The sequence below is a fragment of the Erithacus rubecula genome, assembly GCF_903797595.1.
Source record: "Erithacus rubecula genome assembly, chromosome: 10".
NCBI classification, from domain to species: Eukaryota; Metazoa; Chordata; class Aves; order Passeriformes; family Muscicapidae; genus Erithacus; species Erithacus rubecula.
The window spans coordinates 25141925-25156674 of record NC_136662.1 but is presented as its reverse complement, the minus strand read 5'-3'; the positions used below and the strand labels follow the sequence as shown (position 1 = coordinate 25156674).

Sequence of the window (14750 nt, the reverse complement as noted above, 5' to 3'; positions counted from 1 at the left end):
CAGGATTTTCTCTGACCTCACCCACGGCTCCTGTGTCAGTGACTTGGATGTGGCAAATGGAGGGAGCCTAGATGTCATCTCCTTCTTCTACACGAGCATTTCCATCCCTGGGTTGGGCCTCAGGAGAGTGTTGGAGGCAGGGAGATGGTGTAAGGCCTGCACCTAGACAGCTTCTCTGCCACTCGTAAGCTGGGGCCACAGACCCACAGCTACTGATAAAGACTGTCCCAGTGAGAGCAAAACAACACTTTCAGAATGGCATTGAATACACAAAGGGAATTAGGGCAGGCTGGTCAGCGTCACACAAGTGTGAGGAGCACGAAGGCTGGTCACCTGCAGCACTGGGTTACACAGGAATAGTGCACTCAATGCTCAGAGAGGATTTTTTCAAAGGACCTGTGCTTTTACAAGGGAAATGAACACTTGAAGTGGTAAGATGTTAAAAGAAGTGAAAATTGAGATAAGAGAATAAAAAAAAATAATTCAAGCTCTGGAAAGTTACAGGTGAAAGGCAAGCCACAGATGTGAGCAAAGCATCCTAAAGGCATAAACATGAATTATAACTATGCGAGAAGCAGAAAATTCTCTAGGGAGGCTCAAGGACAGGATGTGATCAGCCTCTCTAGGAAGGAATGAGCCATCACAGAAAGCCTCAGTGAGTTCCTTGCATTGCCCTTTGCTGTTAGGGAGCTCACACTACCATCATTCCTTAGGGGACCCACATTTGCATGACTGTCCCAAAGCATGGGGAGGGGAATAAAGAAAATATTTTTAACCCCATTTTTAGAACACGTGGTTAAAAGTCTGCCAGAAGGAGCACTCAGATGAATGGCCAAATACTCTCCTGGGTGAGAATTGCAGTGATCCCTTTACCAGAAGGTCAACATTGTTAAATATGATGCTAGTTCTTAAAAAGTTCCAGTGGGAACCAGGAAACTGCAAAGCAGCTAGGCTGCCTTCTATAAAAGGCACGTTGCTAGAAAGGATAATAAAGGCTGGAAATAACAAGGCCCAGGATAAATCGGGTGTAATGGGAGATTCCATGCGGCTTTTGAGGGGGCAGCTGCAAGGCACAAGCCTGGAGCCCTCTTGGAGGAAACCAGCCATTGTGTACACAAGACAATCTGCTCCTCAGAGTGCACTCACATCTCCAAAAAGCTCTCCCAGAAGGGCTCTCAAAGAAATTAAGCTGTCGTGGGAAGACAAGGAAGGTCTGTGTAGTTTCTTATTGGAAATATTTTCTTAGCACTCCAAAGCCTTGAAACACACAAAACAAACATTTCTTGCTGGACAAAGGTCTGTGGAAAACACAAGTTATTTCTGTGTAACCCTTGTTTCTGCTCAGTGGTAGCAGTTTCTTTTCAGCATTTTTGATTAATCCACTTTTAAATGCACAGCTGCAATCCCAGCACACAGTACAGCATCCTTATTACCCTCCCACACGGAGTTTCCTCACACACTTTGGACCTCAGTTCCCCAGTTTGCTCTGTGCACTCTTTAAACCCCCACCCCTGGGCTCTGGAAGAGATTTTAGATCACTAGTCACTGAATTACAGCAGAGGGGATTTGCCCACCTTGGGCTGGAAGAGGTGAAAGAGACGAAAGTCTGCAGGGAACAGACCCAGATCCTGCAGGGGGTCCCATGGGCACTGCTCCAGAGCAGCAGGAGCTGTGCAGGGATGCAGCTGTGTCCTTGGCATGCTCTCTGCTCTCTCCAAGGGCACACAGCCCTGGCTGCAGCTGGGGCAGAGCAGGGCAGGGCGCTCAGGGCCTGCTGAGCATTCTCACAAACCACCTGGTCCCACAGACTCTCCCTCTGCTGGGATCTGCTGCTGACTGATACAGAAGCTGCACGGTGAAAGGATAGCTGCATTCCCCAGGAATCAGCAGAGGGGTTCCCCAGGAGGTGTCACTCTCAGCCCCGAGCTGTGGCCATCACTGCCCATGCTGCCAGCACCTTCCCTCCGAGCCAGGGGCTGCCTGAGCAGCAGGCAAAGCCTCCTGCCAGCAGCACCACGCTCCACAGCAGCTCTTCTAAGCAGCCTCTGAGCTGGCAGGCACTGAGCTGACACTCAGTGACATCCTGGTGACATCCCTGCTTGCAAGTGTGTGGCCCTGATGGAGCCTCTGCCCCAAGGGCACTGGCACAGCCCAGCAAAGGTGCAGTTTGCAAGGCTGTGTTCCTTCAGAGAGCAGGGGCTGCACTCCCAGCTGGGAGATAGTGCCACTGTGCTACCCCTGACTGGGGTGAGGCACCTTCAGGCTCCTCCTGAGTCCTCTGGGAGCAGGGCAGAATGAGAACAGCCTGGAGGAGTAAAGGACCTCCATCCTCCTCTGGGGTAGGCTGCTGCTTTTCCCTTTCCTGCTCTGTGAGACACAAGGGAGGGCACCTCCATGCCAGCAGAGGGAAAGGCAGCCCAGCAGACCCCAACTCTGACCCCCCTGAGTGCATCCTGGGGGCTCTGATCAGCCCAAGCCATTGTTATCTGAGCCACTGTTATCTGAAATTGTCAGCTGTACTTTTTTCATTCAGTTTCCACTACAAACCAGTACAAAGCCAGCCCCAGCTCTCCAGGGAGGCACAGTTTCCAGCAGACTTCCAGCTTTCACTTACTGCACTCAGATGCCTGAACCCAAGGCAGTGTCTTGCTGCATAATCCCACAGCAGGCCCCAAATCCAGCCAGGCACAGCTCTGACACAGCACAAGGGAATGAGGATTAAGGGCTGAGCTTAAATGTAACCCTGGCTTTTACCCAGGGAAATGATGGTTGTTAGTGCACCTGGGTCTGGACAGCCAGGTTAGGAGCAGAGTCCCTATTCTCAGCTCCCAGTGTTAAACAAAGCATATAAATGCACATTTCACCCAGGAGCCAAGGTCTGAAACAAAAGGCTCTGTTAGCCACCATCACTGTTGAAGCAGTGGGTATTTTGACATTAGCCAGAGCCTTGAAATGAACAGCTAGACTTCTTATAAGCCCTTTAATTTTTCTGAAAGTTCTATTTTCCGCTGGAAAAATCTCACTTGAATGAAGCATTTCTACCTGGCTCTTCTAAACACTGACCTGGAGCCTGATGCATCATTGAAAGAAACACTGTAGGCTTCCTGAAGCCCCCTAAACATCAGCTTGGACCTTCCAATTTGATTACCTGACCTCACCCCAGAAAATCCTCATTTTTCTTCCCCCCGTGTGAGCTCCGGGAGAGAAGAAAACAAACTCCAGAAGCCGGCGGGGCCGGGGCCAGCTGCAGCAGCCGGCATTGGACACGGCGCTGGCGGGGCTCCAGCTGCGGCGCTATATAGGAACGGGGGAGGCGGCTGGGCTGCAGACCGAGCCCTGCTGCCCGCTCCAGCCATCACTCACACCCTTCTCACGGCCGCGGAAACCACAGCCTGCCAAGATGTGCAAGGGATTAGCAGCGCTGCCCCACTCGTGCCTGGAGAGGTGAGAGCGGCCGGGGTGTGCGGGATGCCGGGGCTGGGGGCACAGGGGCTCGTCCTGCAGCACATCCCCGTCATGGGCATCTCTTATTGGCATTGTGCAGCTCTGAGTGGGAGGGAAGGGGAGCTCGCTGGAGGTGGCTCAGTGGGTGCTGTGAGATTCTTGATGGGATGGGTGCTGATTCTCAAACTCTGCCCTGGGGCTCAAACTCACCCTGCTGCTGGGTGAGCTTGGGCTGCTCCAAATCCAGCACATCCCCAGACCTTAACTTCCACAAAGCACCCTTTCTGGGGTGAAAACAGCCCTGTCTCCAAAGTGCCTCACAATCCTCTTCTAACTGCCCAGGTGTTGCTCACACATTGAAGAGCCAGAGCTGGTCTCTCTTGTGAGGCTCAGCCCTGTACAGAGCATCAGCTCTCCCCACCTTGTGGCACCCATCCTCACCTCCATCCCTATCCACCCTGGTGCTCACCCAAAACCTGCGCCTGGTGGTGGCAGAGGCTCCTGGGGAGCCCAGGCAGGCTGTAGCCCCTGGCCATTTCCATGCTGCTTGGACCCTGTCCTGTCCTCTGCTCCCACAGGCTTTGGAGGGGTGCACTGAGAAGCAGAGGTGAAAGCACCTGGGGCCTCGCTGCTGCAGCAGGGAGCTCCGTGCTTCACTGAAGGAGGAAACTCAGGAAAAGACCCAAGTGAACCCCTCAGTGAGGGCTCTTTCACACCTGCAAATGCCTTAGCACTGGTTTTTGGATGAGAGTGGAATTGGGAAATTCACTGCCCTGAGGGGAGCTCCAGAGAAACTCCAGCTGATATTGTGCCGCTGGGGGCTGATGCTGCTTGCCCAAAAGGCAAATCCTCATCATAGGCACAAACAGGGGCACACACCTGTGATAGTTTTGTTGTTGGATACTTGTCTTTCAGCCCCCTCATGAATCCATGCTGACCTTGCCTGCTCCCCTGCAGTTCTCTGTGCCATGGGCAGCCAAGAGCTCTCTTCCAGTTGTGGGTGATCCACGCGTTTCTGCTCTGCTATCTCCCTTGTTGCCATTCTTCTGACACTTTTTAACAGCAAATTTTCTTAATAAATATTTTCCCCTGCTGCTGCTGTGCTGATGTTTCCATCTGCTGTGCCCTCAAATCCTCACTCTTGAAGGCTTCACTCACACTTTGTCATGCATTCAGGGCTGCATTTTCCCCCTGTGCATCACCTTGTGCTGCTCTCCTAGGCTTCCCAGCTGTTTCTCTGCCTCATGCAGCTCTGCACAGCTCATCCCCAGTGCTGTACCAGGGACTGCAGGATCTGTGCTTGGCCCTGACCCCTTCTCCCAGGGCTGTTGACACTCAGCAGCCCAGCATCCCCCATCCCAGAGGTGTGTGCTCCCTTCCCACACTGCCATCCATGGACTCCGCTTCCTTCCCCTGCAGAGCCCATCCCAGGTGCCCTGCAGCCCCAAGGGCTGCTGCCCCCGGCTCTCCCCACAGCACGTGTCTGCTGCCTCCTCAGAGAGGGATGAGAGGTTGGAAGGAATCTCTTCCTAGGGCCAGAGGAGCCTTGACTGCTCTCCAATAGTCCATATTTGTCCATGTGTCCAGCACGGGTCTGACACGGCTGCCCTGACGTGCCCACACAGCATCTTTATGGCTCCTCAAATCCCCTCTGGAGGCTCCTGCACGTGAAAGGGCATTTCCTCTGGCACCTCCCTGCCTGCCCTCAGCCACAGCATCACCTTTAGCTTTCAGCTATGGCTTTAAACTCCTTTGAGCTTCTATTTTTGTTTTGTTTTTAAAGCTGGAGTCCCTCCTGGCCCTCACCAGCAGCCCTTCTTGCTCTCCATATGTTTGACAGAGCCCATATTTTCTATTAATGCTTCTTGGAAGTTATTTCTCAGACTTTTTCTTGGCTTGCTCCCACATGTTCTCACAGTTAACCTTCCACCATTTACAGTCCTCTTGCTTTTTCTCACTCGGCCACAGCTGGGTTGTTTTTTTTTAAAAGATGCCTTTTTTTGTTTATAGCTGCCTTTTTTCCCCTGCTGTTTAGCCTTCCCTGAAGCCTTGCTTGAAAGCTTGTAATCCATCTGCTGGAGGATGCCAGGATGGTGTCTTTAAATAGCCCTTCACTCCCTCAGCCTGCAGGCTTTCAGCCCACTCCTGTCCTTCCTCGATTCCTTTTAACAGCCTTTCTTATCTCTGCTGTCTCTGCAGATGTTGTGAATCCCCTGCCACTGCCAGGGAATCGTTCTGGTGCAGGGGGGAGAGACTCAACACCTGCAGGGCTTCAGCAGGGTGGGCAGCTGCTGGGGGTCCCTTGGCACCACTGTGGGATAGGGCAGGATGGGGCTGCTGAGACCCTCAGTGCCTTTTGAGCCTGGCTTGGCCACAGGTCACTGTCATCAGATGAGAATCAGAGAGCAAGGTTTTGAGCCAGGTCTGAGCACTTGTTGCATGAATTGCATCCAGACTTTGTGAGGGTGTTTGCCTCATCCACACCAGCCCAGGTGCTGCTCTGACAGCAGCAGAGTCCTGATCCTCTCTCCCCAGCTCCTTGGGCCAGTGTGGGCTCAGTTTGGCTCTCAGTGCCCCTGCTGCCAGCACAGCTGTTATCCCTCTGCCTGCTCAGGAACTCCTGGGATCACTATTCTTCCTCCCAAGGGGGCAGCATCCCATCCCTTTGCTCTCCCCCCTGCTCCTGCTGGATTAAATCCCCTGATGTGCCACATGGTCCAGTGGCTTGGAAGGGACTGTCCCTGCTGCACAGCACCTGGCACTGGCAGGGCTTGGCTGTGGCAACATTCCCACTCCTCCCTCCCAAGTGCTGGCAGATGGACAAGGTGGCACCCAGCATTTCTGCTCAGCCCCTCCTGGGAGATGCTCCTAAGACCCTGTGTCCCCTGCCTGCAGGAACCTGTGGCCACAGGCACAGATGTGTGGGAAAGCAGAGCCAAGGGAGAGGCCAGCTTGTCCTCTCAGCTTTCCTGCAGCACCTTCTGCACCCACCCACTGCTTTGGTGCTAAGGGGGCTGCCCCCTTCACCTGCCCCCTTTCCCCTGTTCCTTCACCTGCCCCATCCCCTTCTCCTGCCATCCCCATGGGTCAGGGCCATGCCAGGCAGTCCCAGTACAGCAGTGCTGGCCAGCAAGGAGCCAAGGGCCAACTGAGGCTGGCCAGAGAGCCAGCCCCAGGACATCAAGAGCACTTGTCTGCATTTTACTTATTTACTCACAGCAGGATGAAGGGCAGCATCCCTGCCCCAGATACCTCAGTGTGGGAGCGTGGTGACCTTGTTCCCCTTTTCCTGAGCTTTCCAAGGTCCAGGTTTTCCCAGAAGCACTGGCCATGGAAAGTGTCCCTGTAGCTGCTGACCTTGTCCATGACAGCAGCTGTGTTTCTGGGGCTGGGCTGCTCTCTCTGCCTGGTCCTGCTGCCCAGCTCCATGCTGCTCAAGGGCAGGTTTCTGCAGCAGAAATGGGGGCAGCTGGCAGGGAGCAGAGCAGAGCAGACACCCCCATGCCAGGTCTCCAAATGTCACCCGTGGGGACTGGCGGGTGGAAACCAAAACACAGAGAGACTTTTACAAGGAGGGAAAAAAAATCAAAGGAATTGAAATGGAATAGCAGACATAGCAGTGGAGCAATCATCCACAGAGGGCTTGTGAAAATAAACAGCAGAGAGGAAAATTGTAGGGAGCCCTGAAGACAGGGAGCTGCAGCCTGGCTTTGGCAGCCGTGCTGAAAGCTCAGCCCAGTCAGCCTGTGAGGATCAGTCTGTCCCCTCTCCTTCACCTCCTGTGCCAGCAAGATGACCTGGAAGCACCAAATGTTGCTGTGCCAGGGAAAAGCCCTGCTCTGCAAAGATGGGGACTGGGGAGGGGTCTGTTTTCACCCCTTTATTTCTTCAGCTTCATGCAGCACACCTGAGTGTTCCCTGCAAAACTCAGCTTGCTCTTGCTGCCACCCCTGAGCTGCAGCAGTTTCAGATGCTCGGGACCTAATTACTACTTGTACTGCACAAAAAGGAACATTTTGGGAGACAGCTGGGCCTGCTGCCAAGCCCCAGGACCCTCTGTTTTCTCTGCACCCTCCAGATGCAGGGCTGGAGCATGGCCTTGGTGCAATGGAAATGGCAGTGAGCCTTTGGCAGTCTGCAGCGCCTGAAGCCTTTTTCCCCTCTCTGCCCAGGAGGTGCCTGTTTGCAGGACCCTTGCCATTGCAGACATAAGGCTTATATATTGCTGATAAACATGCCACATGTCTGTACAAGGGCTAAGTGCTGTCAGCAGTGTGGAGCTGGTGGCACAGCGTGGGTTGGCACTGTGGGGCAGGTACCCCCAGCACAGCATCCCCACAGCCTCTTCTCCAAAGGCAGCTCCTTCAGCTCCTCACCAGCCCTTCTCCAAGCTGCACACAGGTCCCCAGCTCAGCCCCAGAGCAGCCTGACAGCCCTACTGATGCAATTATCCTGGCCACAGCTGGGACAGAGCGAGCACATGCAGATCAAGAGCTGCCGCTAATGTGCAGTGCCTGTTCAGAGACACAGCACAGCCTTTACAGCACCAGGGCCATCTGCCCATCTGGGGTTAATTACACTGGGGGCAGGGCAGGGGCTCTGAGTGTCCCACTGCCCCATTCCTCTCACCTGTGTCTGCCCCTCCCCTGCTGCAGGGCCAAGGAGATCAAGACGAAGCTGGGCACGCTGCTCCAGAAGCCTGACTCGACCATTGACTTCATCATCCCATATCCTGAGAAGCCAGAGAAGCCACCCAAGGCCCAGAAGTGAGTGCTGCACTGGGCTGGGCTGCAGAGGGACCTGTGCCCAGCCCCTGGGGTGGGTACAAGCCCTTTTGGGATGGCACAGCAGGCTCTACGTGGCATGGCCCTTGTGGGCTGCCTGCTAGGTGCAGGCTCAGGAAGTTGTGTCAGGGCAGCATGAGACATGTCAGGCAATACAGCTCTATGGAAACTAGATTTCCCATGGAAACTCAATTTACTTTTGATGAGATTTCATGTTATTTGATAAAGGTTTTCCCAGAGGCATATGGCACTTGGGCTTCTCTGAGTCACCTGCCTCAGCCCAGAGGTGCCAGCCTTTGCAGCTTTGGGGTGGCAGCGTGTCCCTGAGCTGGGTGCACAGCCTCACAGCATGACACCTGGCTCAGGGCAGCTTCGTGGGGCTGGGACCTCCTCACCCCACGGCCTTTGGCTTGACACTGCTCTCCAGCACTGAGCTGGTGTATAACACAGCTCGTGTAAATACTGGCTTACCAACACTATTTGAAGCACAGTTAACATGAATTATTTTGCCTGCCAGTCCAGAGCTGCCCATGCCAAGGAGGGCCAGCAGAGCTTGGTGGGCTGTGTGGTTCTCACTTCACTGCTGCTGTGCCCCAGATGCCTCTGACAGAGACACATTTGTCTCCATTAGCCATCCCTGCAGAAAGCCAGAGAGCATCTCCATCCCTGCTGTCTGGAGGAGCTGTTTGTTTTCTCCTCTGCTGCATCACCGTGCAGCCCTGGCATCACTCACCTGTCAGCATCTCACTCACAGTCAATATCATCCCAGGGACGCTCAGATAATGGGAAAGTGAATTTGGTGGTTTCCAGGAAATCTGGATTGTGTTAGCTTGCTGCAGGGATGCTCCTCCTCACTGGGGTGAGAAGTCACCTGACAGGGATAGGGGGGCAGGGGGAGCTTTGATCCTTGATGGAACTGCAAACACAACTCAAGGTCCACAAAGTGAAGGAAAAAAAAACCCTATAATGGTGTTCCCAGGGATGCTCTGCTCAGCCCAGGGGGTTTCACCTCTGTGAGTGTCCCTGCAGCAGCAAAACAAGAGAGTGCAGCACTACCTGCAGGGAGTGGAGAAAGTCCACAGCCAGGCCAACACTCAGTGCTGAGCAGGGGGCTTTCCCTGCCCTCCAGCCAGTGCTGGCAGGGAAGGAGCTGGGAGCCCAGGGCAGCTCGGTCCAACTCCTCGGGGCTTAAATAAAACAACAACAAAGCTACAAAAAACCCCCAAAAATAAAAAACAAAATAAAACCCCAAACCAACAAAACAAAAACAAAAACAAACAAACAAACAAACAAACAAACCCCCTAAAATAAAAAAAAAACCCAACAAAGCAAACCCACAAAACTCTTCAGTCTCACTGCAAGTATCGCGTTTAAAAACATATTAAAGGAAAAAAAAAAAAAAAAAAAAAAAGGAGGAAAACCGGTGCAGATGAGGTTTGCAGTGGGAAGGGCGCCGAGGCCAGCGACCCCCTGGCCGCAGGGCGTGGGAACGGGGCGAGCGGGCTGTGGGAGCCCGGGACACTGACCCCGCAGTGACCGAGCCCTGTGGCCAGCGGGGAGCATCCTTCCCCGCCCCGCAGCAAAACGCAGGGATGCTTCCCAGCCGCGTGTGTGCGCGCCGGGTGAGGAGGAGCCTGGGGCTGCACAGGGGACTCGCTTGGCAGCTCAGCCCCTGCTCTGCTCCAGCACGGGGGAATTCGCCCTCCCCATGCCGTCCTCGCCCTCCCCAGCCCATCCTCACCCTTCCCACTCCATCCTCACCCTCCCCATCCCGTCCTCACCCTCCCTGCTCCCGGCTCTCTCCTGGAGAAGGGCACCTGTGCTCCTGCTCCCGGCTCTCTCCCGGAGAAGAGCACCTGTGCTGTGGTGCAGCAGCACCCCCATTCCATCCCCAGACCACCGCCTCTGCTCTGAAAGTCTCTGCAACTTGTCACTCTGTCTCTCCCCCCTCCGTTTTTAAAGTAATTATTTAAAAACCTGGGGGCTGTGAGGTCACCATGGATCACCTGGGCTTTCTCTCTCCTCTCCCCAGGCCGTCTCCAGAGGAGGCTCTGCAGTGGCGCGATTCCTTGGAGAAGCTCCTGCAAAACCCCTGTAAGTTCACATCCCCCCGTGGCTGTTTCCACATCCCTGGGGTGCTCAGGGGGGGCTTGGTCCCCCTTGCAATGCTCAGCCAGGGCTCACCTCCCTGGCCCCCAGATGGGCTGGCCAGCTTCCGCAGCTTCCTGCGCTCCGAGTTCAGTGAGGAGAACGCCGAGTTCTGGGTGGCCTGCGAGGACTACAAGAAAACCAAGTCCCCCGTGAAGATGGCAGAGAAGGCCAAAAAGATCTATGAGGAGTTCATCCAGACTGAGGCACCCAAAGAGGTCAGTGGCCACGGGGGCAGGAGATGGTTCTGGGAGGGATGAGGCTGCTCCCTGCCAGCTCCATCCCAGAGCAGAGCCGTGGCTGCAGGGCACCTCAGGGGCTCAAGGGCTGTGTCCTTGGCTAGGGGCAGCCCCATCCCCACGTGCTGCACTCCCATCCTTCACAACCGTGCAGCCCCTGTTCGCATGTCAGCCTCTGCTGACACCCCCATCCCTACAGAGGCATGACACCAATCACAAGGGATGACAATGTACAATGATCCTCCTCCCCAAGCTAGCTTTGCAGCAGGACAGAGCTCATCCTGACAGCTTTGCCACCAATAATCCTTGCAGAGGGATGAACCTGCTTCATCCCTGCCCTCACCCTCTGTGTGCTCTTTGGTGGGATGGAGCAGGTGAGGGGGACATCACCCAGCCCTGCAAAGGCAGGCTGCCATCCCTCTCACACTCTCATGGCAGGTGAACATCGACCACTTCACCAAGGCTGTGACCATGAAGAACCTGGTGGAGCCTTCCCCAACCAGCTTTGACATGGCTCAGAAGAGGATCTTTGCCCTGATGGAGAAAGACTCCCTGCCCAGATTTCTGCGGTCGGAGTTTTATCACGAGTTAATCAAGTAGCAGTGCAGCAGGGCTGTGCCAGGCACCCCCGCTGCTTCTGCCTCAACACCTGCCCCTTCTTCTGCAGCTGCTTTGCTTTCTTCATTCCTCTCTGCAAGAGCACCCAGGGGTGCTGCTAAACACCTTCCCCCGTGCTTTGGACTGTCAGATGTCCTGGTGTTTCCTCTTTTCCCATCTTTTTTCCTCTCCCACAAAAGACCAATTTGCAGAAACTCCCTGGAGTTGGGACCCAGAAGGGTGAGGTGTGGCCAGGAGCCACATGGCCAGCTGACACATCCCTGGTGCTGTGGAGCTTGGCATTAGCTGGAGGCTCTGAGGTGCTGCCTTTGCCTTCTTGGGACTCCCTAGAACGTGACAATTCCTCTCCCAGTGTTGCCCACATTGCTGGTTTGGCCCAGGCTCGCTCCCTCTCCCAGCTCTCTGGGGTGCTGCTGACACTGCACAGGTACCCTGCAGGGGCTCCCCTCCCTGGCCAGGGTGAGGTGAGACACATCCACTGCCTGATTGGCATCACCTTCCCCCTGAGAGCAGCTGCCAGGCCAGGGGCAGCCGGCAGGGACACGGCAGGGACAGCAGTGACACGTACAGCGAGGATGGCACTGTGACCAGGATGGCAGGGACCGCTGTACGGCACAGCCAGGCACCCCTGGCTGCCACCAGGGCTGGGCAGAGCGAGCCTGCCACCTCTTCCCCACAGCCCCACTCAGACTCAGCCTGCCTGCTTCACTCCACATACAAAACAAGAGGATAAAACGAGACCTGCTGGTCCAAAACACCAGGACTGTGCAGCACCCCAGACCTCCTGCTTGCTGCAGCCTTTGCACGGTGCCCAGAGCCCCCAGGGCACATCCTGTGCCCCATCCTGTGCACAGCCCTGCTGGGGTGCTGGGATGGCAGCTCTGGGGCTGTGCAGGGCTCTTTTGTTTCAGCTGCTTCTCTCTCTGCAGCAGGCATGCCAAAGCAAAACTTCTGCACAAACCCAACACAGGGGTGTCCAGCACAGCAGGGAGGGAAATGAAAGCTGAAATTCCAGCTGTTCAGATCCAGCCTGAAAAACCCAAACCAAACCCAAAAAACCAAATGCAAACTCAAATCCATCATTGGAAACATGAAAAATAACCCCCTGGCTTCTATAACAGAGATGAGACCCTGCTGGGTTTGTGTAGCCTGCATCTCTATCTGCCCAGGCCATGTGTTTCCATAGGCTGTCTCTAAAAAGGACCAGCTGCTTTCCAATGGTTCAAAGCCAGCCCTCTGCTAACAGAATAAACCACACCTGAGGACAGGGCAAGGCCATACATGACAAGCAGCCCCCAGGGTCTCATTTCAGCTGAGGGAAATGTGATAAACCCCTGGATGGTTCATCCCCGTGTTGGTTTCCTGCCTCATCCCCAGGGTCATGGCTTGCAAAGAGCTGCTGCAGCTTCAACCTCACAGGTGCCAGCAACCATCCATGGCCCTGCTGCCCACAGACACCCCAGAGCAGCCCCCTTTCCTGGGCTGCTCAGCCTCTCTGCAGGTCATGGCACTCTATGCAAAATGCAATAACGTAAACAGCACATTTGCCAGCCTCTTCAAGACTTGCAGAGTCTGATCAAAACCCCACCAGCCCCAAATATTTACACATTGTCACTATGGCAATGAAGAAAAATACATCCCGAGCTGCAGGAAATGGGCTGTGTTTTCCAGGGAGGAGCGGGGAGGCAGGGCAAGGATGGAGGCAGTCACAAACGTGACTCTTTTTTTAAGCTCTGGAGCAAAAGGCCTGGGAAAGTCGGTGCTGGAGCAGCAGGGGTGATGCTCACAGGCATTCCCCTGGGGTGAGTGCAGAGGGTGGCTTGGGTGACCCTAAAGAGCCCAGGGGAGCTGCAGGAGGGTCCCATCAAAAGGGCATAGGAGCCCCTGTGGGTGCCCCCATCCAGGTGGGCAATAAGGGGGAGGCAGAAGCAGGGCTGGGTGTGGGATGGGGGCTTGGCCAGCCCCTCTGCTGCAGGGTGCTCCCCACCTCTGCCTGCACACACTCCCTGCACCCTCCCAACCTTTCCATAAAGTGGGTTCAGCACGTTCAAGCTCCTCATTTGCAGCGTGACTCGGAAATGCAAAACCAAACAGGCTTCCCTGCAGAAAGACCTGGACCTTCCATTTCTACTTCATCCCCTGGCAGCTCTTTCCAGGTTGCCTCACATGTTTCAGTTAAATGCTGCCATCACCAGAGCCATGAGGTAGGGATGCTGCTGGAGGCTCTTGCTATGCACCATCAGACCCTGGGATGTCCCTGCTGCATTAGTGGGGCAGGGAGTAGGTGTCTAGGTATGTATGTGCTGGAAAGAAAGGAGCAGGCTGGATTCAGGAGAGATGAAATAGCTCTGTTGGCAATCCCTCCCTGGCTCAATTTCTGCTAAAATGCTGGAAGTCTACTTTGGGGGCTGCCAGTGACCTGCTGGGTGGCCAGAAAATGGAGCTCTAGGGAAGCTGTGTTTGTGTAGAAGGGTCATTGGGCTAATTTCTCCAGCAGGCTTGCCCAGAAAGGTGGCAACACCTGTACCAAGCCCATGGCCCAGCTTTCCACAGGACCAGAGGTGTTTACTATTGGGCTGATGCCAACCATCATAGGAGATACTTCATGCATTTTATCACTCTAGCTCTCATGAAACCTGGCATATACAGCAATATATAAACACAACATGTACATCTGTACTCCTCTATTCATATATACACACATACATATATATATATATGTGACATGGGCATCTCCCTCCCCCGAGGGTCAGAGAGCCAAAAAGCAGAGTTTCTGGGTGTGCTGCCTGGGGTCCATCACAGGCAGCAGTCTGTGGGGGTTCTGCAGGTCCCAGACCCTCTTGAGGGAAACCTTGGCCATCCAGCTGAGCAAACACCTCCTGCAGGATCACCCTGTGCCCCTGAGTGCCATCCTGGCAGGCAGGTGCTCCCCAAGGCAGCCCCAGGCTGCAGCCAGGGCATGGGGCACCAGGCACTGCCTCCATGCCCCCCTGGCACCCACTCCCTGCCATGGGCACACGAGGGAAGGGGCTCCCTGCAGCTGCACCCCTCGGAGGAGCACCAGGCCATGGCTTGCTGTGTGTTTTATGGTGACTTCAGCCACCTGGAGCCTCCTCAAGCACAGGGTGAGCCTTGCCCTTGCCTGCAGAGGCTGGGCACTCCCACAGCCTGGTGGTGAGGGTGTCCCAGAGCCCATCCAGGCTCCCCTCACTCCCTGGAGGGTGCTGCAGGCTGTGGCCAAGGGCTGGAGCGAAGGCAGGAGGGCACATCAGCTCCTCACACCCGTGAGCTGCAGGTTTTCAGGCTGGAGCTCTCAGTGGGATTTCCACTGGAGATACTCACTGGGGCTGGGGAAAATGTGAGGTGCTGGTGTGCACTGAGGAGTTGTGTTAACCCATTTTCATGTATGCTCAATAATCCACATGTATTAAACATGTAATAAATATGTATTTCTGCTACTGTTTCAATGGACTGGTCATTTTGTCCCTTTGCACAGACCCATAAAAACCCCGTGTCC

At 54.9% G+C, this 14750-nt stretch overlaps 1 protein-coding gene across 1 annotated transcript; it reads left to right on the top strand.

Annotated features, from left to right (window-relative positions):
* The first annotated feature begins 3200 nt into the window (after positions 1 to 3200).
* Positions 3201 to 14691, top strand: LOC306805548 (regulator of G-protein signaling 5). Its single transcript, XM_079313383.1, has 5 exons — positions 3201 to 3444; positions 8100 to 8210; positions 10261 to 10322; positions 10428 to 10594; positions 11054 to 14691. Exons 1-5 carry the CDS (start codon positions 3401 to 3403, stop codon positions 11213 to 11215), a joined length of 546 nt encoding a protein of 181 aa, XP_079169509.1. The 5' UTR covers positions 3201 to 3400; the 3' UTR covers positions 11216 to 14691.
* Positions 14692 to 14750: the final 59 nt, after the last annotated feature.